The sequence below is a fragment of the Hemibagrus wyckioides genome, linkage group LG01 (genome assembly GCF_019097595.1).
Source record: "Hemibagrus wyckioides isolate EC202008001 linkage group LG01, SWU_Hwy_1.0, whole genome shotgun sequence".
Classification (NCBI taxonomy): Eukaryota; Metazoa; Chordata; class Actinopteri; order Siluriformes; family Bagridae; genus Hemibagrus; species Hemibagrus wyckioides.
In genome coordinates, this window is record NC_080710.1 from 31,745,502 (window position 1) to 31,760,779 (window position 15,278).

The window sequence follows — 15,278 nt, forward strand, 5'->3', positions numbered from 1 at the left end:
CACACATTAAAATATAAACTTTTTTTTTTGCATCTATTCTGAGATCATTCAGGATAAAATATGCAAAAAAAAAAACCCTTACCTGCCATGCACCTTGATGTCAGAGATAGCATAGAAGTATCTGGACAGGTTGCCCTCATCCACCATAGTTGCCCCAGTGGCAGGTCGGAGGAGCCGGATGCGCAGGTCTGTGATGGTAAAGAAGTCTCGCAGGTTCTTTGTGGTGTCCAGTTGACCATATAATGATGCCATGTTGTGGAGACGTGGTCCAGCAAACAGGGCAAAGCGGTCTTTGATTTCGAAGCGCACAGTCTTGTCATACTTCCAGACATAGCCACGTGAATACTCCTCTGTGCAGATGATGTCTAGCAGTGTGAACTGGGACAGGTCCTGCACCGACTTTGGCTCCATGGTGAAGGCGTCCAAGCAGTCTGTGGCATAGAACTGGTATGGCTGCCATGTCTTCCCATAATCCAGAGACTTCTCGAGCACCATCTGCTCAGGACGGCCTGACTCGAACGTGATGACGATGTCATCTGTCAGCTCGATGGTCTTGTTCCAGGATAGTGTGATGTTCACTGCCAAAGGTTTAGGATATTTCCTCCAAGAAGAGGACTGCCAGAAGGTGGAAGGGTTACGACCCTCGAAGTCAAACATGAGTTCTGGAGGGTGGGCGAGTTCCTCTGTGGTTGCATCACACTCGTTGTTGCACATGTATGGGTTTTCCTGGAACAACAACAACAACAAAAAAAGAGATATTAGTGGCTGTCCAGTTTTTTATATATATACCCTGAACATGGCCACGACTGAGGAGGCTTGAGATAAGGACAAATATATTCAGAAGTAATCAAATCTTTACGCTTTGCACCATCTAAATGGTCTTGATCAATGGGACAGCCATTGCTAAGTACTGAACAGAACCGGAAGGTCAAACTGGGAGCAATAACGGTGGCATTTGTTTCGTATTTTATGAGCTTTGACTGAAGTGTGCGTAAATAGAGCAAATCGACTGTGCAGCAGATGGTTAAAAGCTCCCACAGGTCTGGTAAGGTCGCAGTGTAGCTACACAGGTAATTCATGCTCTATGAATTGTGCCTGAGCCATTTGCAGGACTGGGATGAGGAGGAAACCTACAGCATCCTCATGCACCATTTCAGATTTTTATTGCTTCTCATCTCCTCATGTCTCCTCTCACATTCAGCCAGTGAAAACCAAAGGCAGTCGGGCCTTTAGCATTTTATCACAGAACATATTCCAGGCATAATTCATGCACTGCTGCTGCTCATGGGCTGCATCACTGAGTGCATATCAAATGAATAAATAGATAAATAACAAATGGATTCTGGAGGATCAGAAGTGGCAAGGCGAAGAACAGCGTGTGAGAAACAGCATGCGAAATGATCATTAGATGTGTGGATGATCCAAAGGTCAGAGGAACAAATTGCGAACAGCACAGCGCCCTTCGGCTGGCGTCCCTCCTTGATCCAGGTAAGGACACCCACAGGGTAAAATGAAAATCAGCTCACGGCTCGACGTCAAAAGGAAAAAAACAGCGATTCCGAAACCCGAGAGTGACAAGACATCGACATACGCCACCCAAATGGAGAGCAGAAACAAAGACACCTCAGAGGAAGATGCCAGCGTATCATCTTTGCTCTAAAAAGTAAAAATGTCCTTGCCGCAAATCATTACACCACAATGCTCTACAACCTCTGGAGCTTGACACCAGGATGATGAGAGCGTACGCAGGAAGTGTGTGTGTGTGTGTGCGTGTGTGTGTGTGTGGAGTGCAGGGAGTGAAGGGCACTTCAGCAATCACTCATATCAGCTTTTTTAAGAAACACAAGCTCCAATTTATCAAGACAAGAGACCAGAGCAGCTGAGTCCCTCTGTGTGAGTCCAACATGGAGGATGAAACGGGGAAAAGATAATAAAAGTGACAGAAAGAGAGGAAAACAAGTGTTGCTGCTAATAAGCTCTTGTTTTGATCTTGTCCTTTAAGGCAAGGTGACAGAACAGCACCGTGTGCAAACTTTCTAATGGGCTAAATGTCTGGGTTCTTAAAAATAAAACTCAAATAAACATTACGTTAATGAGATATAAGCATCTGGAAACTAATAAAACGTCTATAATATAATCATATAACAGATCGCTAATAAATTCAGACTGTTGAGAAATGATGAAAGGTTCACAGATATCTGATAAAAATCCCCTTCAAGGTTCCTTCTGTTAGCGCTAGGATCGATGGACACCCATTAGCGTAAATGAGATCGTCACTAGCCGAGTCGGGGTCAGTAATTAGTAGCAATGGTGGTTTTAATGCTAATCTGATGAGTGGTTTTGGGTTTTCACAGATAAAGTGATTGCAGAAAAAAGGAGATGATGACACAGCTCGATGGATTGGTGCTAATGACAGGATGAGAGGAGGGAAAAAAAAGAAAAATCATGAGAGAGCTTCCAAATTCTCCTGAAATTAATAAGAGCGGTATCTTTAGTGTAATTCGGTGCTGCGGCTCTGATCTAATCCTGAAAATCTCCACAAGTCCGTATTTCTAAAGAGCTTCTGTTTGGCTCAGTGGTGGCTGTGATCATGCTAATTTCCTCCTGCGGGTCTCTGTTAGCACCTCACACGCTCGCCATGTGCTGGAGCTGATGGAGAGAGTAGCACATCGGCTAAATATATATATTTATAAAAAAGAACAAATGTAAAAATGATAATGTTTCTCACGGCATGGCTGCACCTGCGATGTGTGACGGTGCTCATCATTAAAAAAGAAAGGGAGAGTGTATATATGATGTGAATGGAGTGTCAACATTCTTGACATTTTTGTTCACGCAGTCAGGGCTAATGGCAGCGAGGTGTCAGCGCGTTTCTCATGCTAACTGAATGTATGTTTGTGTCTCTCATTCTGACGCTAATTAATACACCACTCGCACGGCTGTTTATTGACAAGGATATTAAAAAAAAGGAAGGAAGGAAGGAAATATAAGAAGGAAGTAAAGAGAAAAAAATGGAGAGACTGAGAGATAGATAGAGAGACAGAAAGATAGAGAAGGAGATGAGAACAAAGAGAGAAACTTGGAGAGAGAAAGACAAAGAAGGATGAATAGATGGAGAAAGAGATAGAGAGAGAAAGGAAGACAGATAGATAGAATGATGGAGAGAGAGAGAGAGAGACAAAGAAGGAGAGAGAGAGAGAGAGAGAGAGAGAGATGGGGAGAGATAGAGAGACAAAGAAGGGGAGAGAGAGAGAGAGATGGGGAGAGATAGAGAGAGAGAGATGGGGAGAGATAGAGAGAGAGAGAGAGAGAGAGAGAGAGAGGAAGAGAGAGAGATGGGAAGACAAAGATAGATAGATAGGTAGAAAGATAGAGACAGAGAGGGAGACAATGAGATGGGGAAAGATAGAAAGACAATGAAGGAGAGAGAGAGAGCGAGAGAGAGAGAGATGGAGAGGGAAATGGGAAGATAGATAGATAGATAGATAGATAGATAGATAGATAGATAGATAGATAGATAGATAGATAGATAGATAGATAGATAGATAGATAGATAGATAGATAGATAGATAAGGGGAGAGGGAGACAATGAGATAGGGAAAGATAGAAAGACAATGAAGGAGAGCGAGAGAGAGAAGTGGGAAGACAGAGATAGATAGAATGATGGAGAGATGATGAGAGAGACAAAGAGATAGGGAAAGATAGAAAGACAAAGAAGAAGAGATGTGGAGAGAGAGAGGGAATAAGAGATGGAAAGACTGAGACAGAAAGACAAAGAGAGATTTGTTTGGCTATTGATTGACACTGATAAGAAAAAGAAAGGAAATATAAGATGAAAGCAAGAATGAGAGACAGAGAGAGCTGGAAGGACCGAGATGAAGAGATAGAGAGAGACAGAACGATGGAAAGAGACAGTGAGAAAAAGAGAGGTGGAGAGATAAAGATTGGGGAGAGAGAGAGAGAGAGAGAGAGAGAGATTTATTGACAGACAAAAAAGGAAAGGAAATATAAGAAGACTTGAAGAAGCACTGTGGAAAGAAAGAAAAATGTAGTAACAAAGTGACAGAAATAGAGGCATAAGTGCTGGAAAGAGAGAGACGGAGAGATAGAGAGAGAGAAATAAAGAGATAGAGACAGACAGAGAAATGAAGAGACAGAGATAGACAGAGAGATGGAAAGACAGACAGAGACATGAGAGACAGAGATACACAGACAGATGGAGAAATAGACAGAGAGAGAGAGAGAGAGAGAGAGAGAGAGAGAGAGATGGGAAAACATAGACAGAGAGATAGAGATATAGAATGAAAGATATAGACAGAGAGCTGGGAAAACAGAGATAGAGACAGTGATGGAAAGAGACACAGAGAGACAAAGAGACAGGCAAAGATAGAGAGACAAAGAAAAAAATGGAGAAAGAGAGAGAGAGAGAGAGAGAGAGAGAGAGAGAGAGAGACTGGGAGAGATAAAAGTGAAAGAGAGACATATGGTTAGAGCTGAAAGAGTGACAGAGACGGAGAGAGAGAACTGAAAGAGAGATGTGTACTTTATAAACTCTGCCACCTGCTCTGATCCTGAGCTTGTAGTACCCATTAGAGGAATTCTGGGTAATTTCCCCCGTGGACTCAGACCATGGCGGCACCATCAATCACTTCCTGCTCACTATTTAACAGTACACACACACACACACACACACACACACACACACACTGACCGATAAACACACTATTTCCTGTACACTCACTAGTTTTCCCATGACCTCTGCGGTGTACTGACTTCTTTTTTTTTATATTTTTATTGAGATTTAATATCTATCTATCTATTTATTTATTTTGTCTTTCCTTCCTTCTTCCTTTCATCTGTTTACTTTTCCTGTCTGAATCTAGGCTCTGATCCTGGCTCTGTTAGCATGAACTCAGACGCAGGATTAGCGCGTAGTAATCAGGAGATAATCTGAAGTAATGCTCGCTCCATCTCGCGGAGACACAATCACCATCCTGCTGCTGCGTGTCTCACTAACAAAAACAAAATGGAGACACGAGGGAGTATAATAGAGACGAAGTAAAAATCAGTAAACCGTGTGGAACCCTGGAAAGTAGAGGGCACTGGAAATGATGCTGGGATTCTGGAAATTAGAGCACAAGGACACATTAACACCAAGGAACAAGACAACTGGGAACACTGGAAGAAAAACTGGGAACACTGGAAGAAAAACTGGGAACACTGGAAGAAAAACTGAAAGCACTGGAAGCTGACATGAATAGGACAAGGAAACTATTGGACATTGAAAAGACACTAGAGATAACTGGGGTGTACTGAACAAGGAAGATGAGGACACATGAAATGTGGGGAACACTGGACAAAAGGAGAGTAGGAAATTAAAGGACACTGGACATGAGAGGAGAAGGAAACTAGAGAACAAACCAAGAACTAGAGGACATTGACAATTGGGAACATGAAACTACAGGACAATGAAAAAAAGGGGGCACTGGAAACAAGGGGACACTGTAAATTAGGCAACATGGAAACAAGGTGACAAAGGAACCTGGAGGACACTGGAAATAAGGGGACACTTGGAACTAGGAGACAGTGAAAACTTTGGGACACTGGAAATGAGGACACTGGAACCTAGCAGACACTGGAAACAAGGGGACACAAGAACCTAGAGAACACTGGACATTAGGGGACACTGGAACCTAGAGGACAATGGAAATTAGTGGACACTGGAAATTTGAGGACAATGGAAGCAGGGAGACACTGGAAACAAGGGGACAGAGGACTGTAGGAAAGACTGGAAATTAGGAGAGACTGGAAACTTGAGTTTCTTGAAAATAGGGAGATACTGGAAACAAGGGGATAAAGGAAATTAAGGAGACACTGGAAAGAAAAGGATACTAAAATGGGGGGGCATTGGAAAGTAGAGGACAATAAAAATGGGGGACACTGGAAACAAAGGGAGAGAGGAAATTAAGGGGACCCTGGAAAGTAGATGACAATAAAAACAGGGGGACACTGGAAACAGGGGACAGAGGAACCTAGAGGACACTGGAAATTATGGGTCACTGGGAACTAGGGAAGAAAGGAACCTGGAGGACACTGGAAATTAGAGGACACTGGAAAGTAGAGGGCAATAAAAAAATAAAGTGCATTGGAAACTAGGGGACAGTGGAACCTAGAGGACACTGTAAATTTAGGGACACTGGAACCTACAGGATGGGGAAAAAAACAAGGGAAGTGTGGAACCTAGAAGGACGCTGGAAATTAGGTTAGAGGACAAGGAACAACAAAAACTAGCTACAAACACACACACACACACAGGAGGACAAGCTGTCCATCAGCACAGTGTTCTGTTGTCTATCACGTTAGAGTCAGACTGTTGGTTTGAGGAGATGAAAAAATAGATCAATATCAATTTCAGTGAGATGGAATTACTATGCATCAGCTCGAGCGTTCTCTCGCTCAAATCCGCGTAATCGCCTCAGCGCTCACTCATCGGTGTGAAGAACCATTTGTCCCCGCTCTCCTCGCTGTGCCGTAAAGTGGCTGTGATGTGTGAGCTGTAGGATAAGTGTGTGTGTGTGTGTGTGTGAGATGACAGCTGCTTTTGTACTTTTATCATATAACGCCATCATAGTTTATTCATATTTTGGTTAGCAGATTTGTGTTAGCGTACATGACGTACAGGACAAGAGCTGAAATACCTGAGCTGATGATCTGTGATTTCTCTCTCTACATCTTTCTGTCATCTAGCATTTTAGACAACTCAGCAGTTGCACTTGATCAGTGTTTTAGAATGGGCCAGTATTGGTCAGTGGGTCAGTTTTCTTAAATGGTGCTGGTCAGTGGACCAGTGTTCTAGGATGTTGCTAGTGCTGGTCAGTGGGTCAGTGTTCTTGAATTATGGTGGTGCTGGTCAGTGGGTCAGTGTTTTAGAATGGTACTGGTCGGTGGACCAGTGTTCTAGAATTATGGTGGTGCTGGTCAGTGGGTCAGTGTTTTAGAATGGTATTGGTTGGTGGGTCAGTGTTCTAGAATTTTGGAGGTGCTGGTCAGTGGGTCAGGGTTTTAGAATGGTACTGGTCAGTGGACCAGTGTTCTAGAATGTTGCTAGTGCTGGTCAGTGTTCTCAAATGGTGGTTATGCTGGTCAGTGAATCAGTGTTTTAAAATGGGCCAGTACTGGTCGGTGGGTCAGTGTTTTAGAATGATGCTGGTCAGTGGACCAGTGTTCTAGAATGTTGCTAGTGCTGTTCAGTGGGTCAGGACTTTTGAATGGCGGTGGTGCTGGTCAGTAATCAATGTTTTAAAATGGGCCAGCACTGGTCAGTGTTCTAGAATGGTGCTGGTCAGTGGGTTGGTGTTCTAGAATGTTGAGGATTCAGAGCTTTAATATTGGCACAGCTGATGATCATGTTGAGGGTTAAGGGCCTTGCTCAGATTCAAACTCACAACCTACCAAGCAGTAATGCAGCACCTTACCTACGTATATATTCTTCCTGCTACCTGATGAGCTGCCTGACCTCCGGACTGGCAGGTGGTGCTGGTCATTGGGTCAGTGTTCTAGAATGTTGCTGGTGCTAGTCAGTGGGTCAGGGTTCTCGAATGTTGCTAGTGCTGGTCAGTGGGTCAGTGTTCTCGGATTGGCTAGTGCTGGTCAGTGGGTCACTGTTCTCTGCCCCTGCACAGTGGATTATTTGCCTTGTCAGTTCTGCTCACTGGAACGCTGTGTGGAAGCACTGACAGAATGTTTGGACTTGTTTGGGGTTTGGACTGAAATTCAGCTCATTTACGTCGTGATACCAGTTTGGCATGACACATTTTTCTCTGGGGAACTATGGTTCTGTATGAGTGAACCTCGCTGTGTGTGTGTGTATGTGTGTGTGTGTGTATTGCCTGAGTGATCATCAGCTGTGCCAATATTAAAGCTCTGAATGCTCCGCCTTATCTTTCTGTATTTTAACTCATTATTAGTCATGTTTAATAGAGCTTGTACTTTCCGAAGCGGAGATCTCTGTACCTCACTCCAAGCCTCTTCACCGTGACTCCGGAATGAAGCTCAGTCTCTCAGATGTCTGTTGTTCTGATGCTCTATTGTGTTGAGCACATAAACCGGGTGTGAAATAAAGCTGTGTGTGTGTTCTCCATGTCAGATTATACAGTGAAGATCCTCTAATGATAGACCTGTGATTAGAAAATTACTACATGCTACGACAGCAAAATTGGGCAGAGAATCATTCACTGCAGCGCTGCCTTTATACCACCGAGGGTTACAATTTACTTCTTAACAACATCCAAGCTTAGTTTTTTTCCCACAAAGATCAACCTGGCTATAAAATGTAGCTGTTTTGTGGCTAAGCTAAACATAAAAAATGAGCAAGAATGACTCTTAAGATGGAAGTGAAAGGTTAAAGCTCCACTTGTGTTCCAGATCAGAAGAATCTTAGTTTCTTTCATGGCTTTAAAGCAGAACTTATTAGACACTCGCATAAAAAGATCAAAACAAAACACACACTCCAAGACTGACCTCCCTCCATCACACTCTCTGGTTTTTCATCTCATTAATCACCACCACAGCTGTGTAGACACACACACACACACAAAACATCTCATAGACATAGATGTAATTCAGCCATGAAGATTTTTGCCCCTTGTCTCAGATTCTGATTTGAAATCCATGATTTCCAAATGTGGTTCTTCCACAAACAGTTGGTGCAAAATTTGAAGCTCACACTAGAAGTCTCTGTATTCTATAGCATCACTTCATTGTTCCATCATGACGATGTTCCTGAGCTCCATGAAGACATGGTGTTGGACTGGAAGAACTGGAGTGTCCTGCACAGAGCCCTGACTCTGACTCAACCCCACTCAACACCTTTGGAATGAACAGGAACTGTAGTCTCCTCAACATCCTGACATCAGTGATCTGTAGTGCTCTAGAACGTGTGAATGATTTGGAGGTGTGTGTTGGTGGGAGACCAGCAGAGTAATCATATCAGGATGGAAGTGTGAACACAGATGTCCAGAGATGGTCATTCCAATGGAATTCATTCTTCTTGTATAATTTACTGTCCACAGAGATCTGATGCTTGTATTTAAAGTGCAGTGTGAGAACATTTCTACGCTTTTTTCTACTCAGGGTTGTTCACCCCAAGATTTTGGTGTATTTGCTGGAGTGGCTAAGCTGTTTTTGAGCTTTGGACTATTAAAACTGATATACTGATATACTGGCTCACTGGTGAAGACCATATCTGGTGTGGCAAGAGAACCAAGTTACCTGATTGGTTCAACTTGTCAATACTTTTTTGGAAACTACCACCACTATAACAGCCCAGAACGCTACTGTATCCATTCAGATCACAGATCCTGCCCATAATGATACTGTAACCAATCAGATCACAGATCCTGCCCATAATGATACTGTAACCAATCAGATCACAGATCCTGCCCATAATGATACTGTAACCAATCAGATCACAGATCCTGCCCATAATGATACTATAACCAATCAGATCACAGATCCTGCCCATAATGATACTGTAACCAATCAGATCACAGATCCTGCCCATAATGATACTATAACCAATCAGATCACAGATCCTGCCCATAATGATACTGTAACCAATCAGATCACAGATCCTGCCCATAATGATACAGTAACCAATCAGATCACAGATCCTGCCCATAATGATACTGTAACCAATCAGATCACAGATCCTGCCCATAATGATACTATAACCAATCAGATCACAGATCCTGCCCATAATGATACTGTAACCAATCAGATCACAGATCCTGCCCATAATGATACTGTAACCATTCAGATCACAGATCCTGAACCATAATGATACTGTAACCATTCAGATCACAGATCCTGCCCATAATGATACTGTAACCAATCAGATCACAGATCCTGCCCATAATGATACTATAACCAATCAGATCACAGATCCTGCCCATAATGATACTATAACCAATCAGATCACAGATCCTGCCCATAATGATACTATAACCAATCAGATCACAGATCCTGCCCATAATGATACTGTAACCAATCAGATCACAGATCCTGCCCATAATGATACTATAACCAATCAGATCACAGATCCTGCCCATAATGATACTATAACCAATCAGATCACAGATCCTGCCCATAATGATACTATAACCAATCAGATCACAGATCCTGCCCATAATGATACTATAACCAATCAGATCACAGATCCTGCCCATAATGATACTGTAACCAATCAGATCACAGATCCTGCCCATAATGATACTATAACCAATCAGATCACAGATCCTGCCCATAATGATACTATAACCAATCAGATCACAGATCCTGAACCATAATGATACTGTAACCATTCAGATCACAGATCCTGCCCATAATGATACTGTAACCAATCAGATCACAGATCCTTCACCCAACACCACTGTAACCAATCAGAACACAGTTTCTGGCCATAACGATACTGTAACCAATCAGATCACAGATTCTTCACCCAACACCACTGTAACCAATCAGAGCACAGTTCCCGTGCTGGTCAGTAGGCTATATTTTTTAGGGTTTTTGTGGTCAGAAGAGGTGACAGGATGCCAAAGGTGACAAAAACACTTTGCTGTAGTTTTGGTACCAAAGGAAAGCAAGAAAAAAAACAATAAATAGAAGAAGATTGTTCCTAGCGCTTTACACTCCTGTGTGCACATGTCTAAAGGAATTCCTCAACGTGAACACAAACCTGTGATTATGAGGATTTATTCAAAAGACAACAGTTTCAGGTCTCTTAATGCAGTTCTACTTAAAACTGTTCTTTTGGCATAAAACCTTTACAGGAAAGCTAAACAACTCTTGGCTGCTAGATGAAACCCATTATTTTCTAAGAACTGTCGTAGAGTCGACCGATTTTTTATTTCCTGCTGCATCATCTGTATATATTAAGCTGCCCCTCTTGTGTTTAGGTATCTGATCTCTCAGATGTAAACGTTTCAGTCTAGAACATTCTGGAACGATGGAATACAGTAGTTATCACACTACCACCTTCATTTCTTTTAATAGGGGTTCCTGCTAGACCTTGCTAACAAGCACATCTGATAATCCAGAAATGGGCATTCAGGTCAATTTCTTATTAGTAACTTTTATTCTTTCTCAGACCAGCGGTGAGGTGTTTTTTCAATCAGTCACAAGGCACAAGAGAAATGTACCCTTAATGGTACAACATGTACATTTAAGCATTTAGATGACACGTACAGTTGAGTGTAAGTGTTGAGGGTTTAAGACCCTTGATGAAGGACTCAACAGTGGCAGCTTGGCAGTGATTGGATCTTCTGGACAGTAGATATCAACAGCCTGAACCTTAACCAGAGCCAACACTGCTGGTTATTAAGGTTTATTTTATGTTCTAAGGAAGACTTCATTAACTTACCCTGGTATCGAGGGGCACAAAAGAAATGCCCTTGGTCAGGCCACGACACTGTGTCATAAATTGTGAGTCAGTGCTTGTTAGGAAGTGGCAGGAGGTGTTGGATTATTGATCAGAAGGTTGTGAGTTTGAATCCCAAGACCACTAAGCTGCCACTGCTGGTCCTCAACTGCACAGTTGTATAAAAGTAAGTCGCTCTGTATAATGGCATCTGCCAAATAGTGGGAATTAAATACTCTTTCAACCTTGCTGCTCTTTTGTCAAAGATCTGATTTCTCCCTGGAGCCAGAACATTTCCAATCCAGGCTTGTACCATTCTGATCACTTATGTTTCAGTGGATTGTGGGAGTTAGTTATCTAAAGCTGATCAGTACATGTTTAGAGGTTGCTAAACTTCTTTTGACATTTGGGTGTGATATTTATCCACTGATCAGATAACTGATTCAACCATCAGACTTTCGAACATACTTCAGATTGGCAACATATCTGTTCCCATCTATTCCCTATATAAAGGTAAAGAAACCAGATTATGGGAAACAATGTCCTCACTGATTCCCAGCTTCAACCCCTAGAGGAACTTTCTCCAAACAGACACATGGTCCAACAGAACATTTTGCTGAACACTTCATGCCTGACCCTCACCATCCACCTTCCACGGAAACCCAATCTAGAAGTGATCTACACAGCCTGTTCCTTGAAACCTGAAATAAATGTGCAAACCAGCTCTCCACCATGGACAATGAAAAGCTTTAAACCCCCAAGAGAGAGCCAAAATCTGTGGTCTCTAATCAGGTTAATATTTCATTGGCAGGTACAATATGAAATACTAAGAATAAGTCATGAATACACGCTGCTTTTTATAGTCCACCATAATATCTCACCTCAAATAATGGGTCTCAAAATAAGGTCTGGGAAAACCCCCAGAGCTCCATGATGGCTGCCATGGGCTTGTTCTATGGAGGAAAATCAATTCTATTTGTTTTGCAGTTCTCATTTGCTGATTTAAATTAAACAAGTTTGATTTTTTTCTTTTCCATGGTTAGCCTCAAGAAATTGCAGATCCATTGAAGCAAAAACCACTAAATATGGTATTTTTCTTGTTTGAAAGACACAAACCCCATATTCCCTATTACGTCGTTTTTTGTCGTTATGGCCGTTATCAAGTTCGCACACAAAGACCTTTCCTGAATCAGGGCTTCAAACATAAAAAAACCTGTACTTCTAAAAATCCAGAATGCAAAACAGCATATGCATAAATTTGTAGATTAGAGGAAATGTAAATTTAAACACACAAATGTAGGATATGAACCTTTTCCCAACTAACTGGATTTGCATGAATAAGATATTTCTAGTGAACAAAAATTCATTAATATCCAGAGTGATAAGGCTAGATAGCACACATTCGTAAGAATTGAACCTCCACAACCTCGGTTCTTTTCCTTTTTTCTTTTTTTCCCCCTTTACAGCACACAGTACATCATACATCTGTTGTTTGTTTGTTGTTTGTTTCTGTCGATTTTCTTTCCTCTCCAACAACGTTGTGAAGCTCTGTGTGTTTGTGCAGCAACAGACAGAATGAAGAATGGAGCTGCTCACATGGTCTTTGGTCTGAGATTCACACCAGTGATTTGATGTGGAGCGAGTGGGATAGACACACACACACACACACACACACACACACACACACTACTCACAGATCTCACTTGCACAGTCATGGCTGTCTTCACCTGTCTCTCACTCTCTCACTCCTTACCTGCAAAGACGCTCTCGACACTCAATACTCTCACCACACAAAAATAAACGCAACAGTGCTTTTTGGCTAAGACGGATAATTAACTCACGTTCCCCCGCTCGTGGAACCACAAAATCAGAATAGTCGATTATTCTTAGCCTCCCGGGTTCAGTTAAACCGGTTCTACAGTAGAGCATGTGATGATTACACTTATATTTAACTCTACTTAACAATCTGGACAAAGTGAATGTTCTCCATGTAGAACTTAAACATTTACACAGACTATGTGTTCTAGAGTCCAGGTGCAGAACCGGGATTTGGGACTTTTAGAATACCACTGACCCATTCCTAATCATTGAGTCCACCATTGTAATGCAGTGACCCATTCTAGAACCTTAACCCATTTTAGAATGCCATCATTGCTCTATATTCTAGACCACCTTCTTCTCCTTCTCACCTTTCTTTCTATATAAAAAATGCTGCTGTCTGAGACAGAACCATTCTAGAACAGAAACTGATTCCAAAACACTGACGACAATCTGAAACACCAATCCATTCTAGACAATGAGCTGTTCTAGAACAGCAACCCACTCTACAATTAACTGTTCTAAGAGGACTACGTTTTCTATGATGAATTTTTCTAGAACAGAATTGTCTAGAATTCTACAATAAACTAAGACAACAAAGTTTTTACAATGAACTGTTCGAAGAGAACAATGCTTTCTACAATGAACTGTTCTCAGAGGGCTAGGTTTGCTATAATGAACTGTTCTAAGAGGACTAGGTTTTCTACTAGGTTCTAGAACAGCAACGTATTCTACAATGAACTGTTCTAGAACAGCAACCAATTCTGTAATGAACTTTTCAAAGAGAACAACACTTTCAGCAGTGAACTGTTCTAGAATGGCAACCCATTCTAAAATGAACTGTTCTAGAACAGCAACCCATTCAACAATGAAGTGTTCTAAGAGGACTAGGTTTTCTACAATGAACTGTTCTAGAACAGAATTGTCTAGAATTCTACAATAAACTAAGACAACAAAGTTTTTTTTTTAATGAACTGTTCTTAAAAAAGGCATTCTACTATGAACTGTTCTAAGACAAGGACACATTCTATAACAAACTGTTCTAGGAGAACAACACATTCTATACTGTATGCTGTTCTGGAGTGTAAGAAATGTTCTAGATTAGTGCAGAACACCGGAATCTACAACTTTAGGCTTATCTTGTAGGATTTTGGCATGATATCTATAAAATATTACAATGTTGCGTTTTTCGTGGCATAAATTGTAGCTAAATCACGTGTATCACACACACACACACACACACACACACACACGTGAGATTATAAACAGTGTCTAATTAATGTGCTTCATCGATCTGTCCGAGGTATTGACTTATTTCTAACATGGCAATAAATTTCATTCGGTTTAGATAGATAGATCTTCACTCTCATATTTAATTGACATTTTTCCACTTTAAATGATATCTTTCAGTGACACAGTGTTATTCGTGTCCTCTGCAGATATTCACACACCTAACACACACCTCTGTGTGGTAGCATGCTGCTGCCCTCAGCCAATCAGAACGCCCGGTTCCGGGTTCTGGTGTTACTTTAGTTTTGGTGTTGATGATGTGATGATTTTTCAGGAACTTAAAGCCATAGATTATTGTACTGTTTATTTTTATCTGCTAAGTGCAGCAGTGTGTGAATGATGAATCTGTGTTAACAGCAGCCAGAGGGGTTTAAAAGCCGAGTGTGAAACAAACACACACACACACATATATACACACACACACATATAAATATATAGGTGAGAGAGACTACCATCTGATCCCGGTTCACGTCACATCAACTCTCTTTAATTAGGGTTCATGGGAAAAGGATATGTGATTTTAATTAGTGTGTGTGTGTGTGTGTGTGTGTGGTCAGTCAAGCTTCGATTTAGTGTGGTTCAGTCATCCCAAGGCCAGATAATATGTGTGTGTGTGTGCGTGTGTGTGTGCTGCTGAAAGTGTCAATCCAATCAGTGTGTCCCGTGTCCCAGCGGCAGAACATCTTCAGCTATTCCTCTCTCTTTATTCTGGAATATAGATGCAGGCGTTCGGGTTCGAGGAGCCGACGTGTTC

At 41.8% G+C, this 15,278-nt stretch overlaps 1 protein-coding gene across 6 annotated transcripts in view; it reads right to left on the reverse strand.

The window, feature by feature from the left end:
* The window catches only part of ntng1a (netrin g1a), a 203,321-nt gene that overhangs the window by 90,103 nt on the left and 97,940 nt on the right, over window positions 1-15,278 (reverse strand). For all 6 annotated transcript variants that reach the window (XM_058389803.1, XM_058387317.1, XM_058385771.1 and 3 more), the window contains exon 3: window positions 83-726. In XM_058389803.1, coding sequence (XP_058245786.1) covers window positions 83-726 — 644 coding nt within the window. The remainder of the gene's footprint in view (window positions 1-82; window positions 727-15,278) is intronic.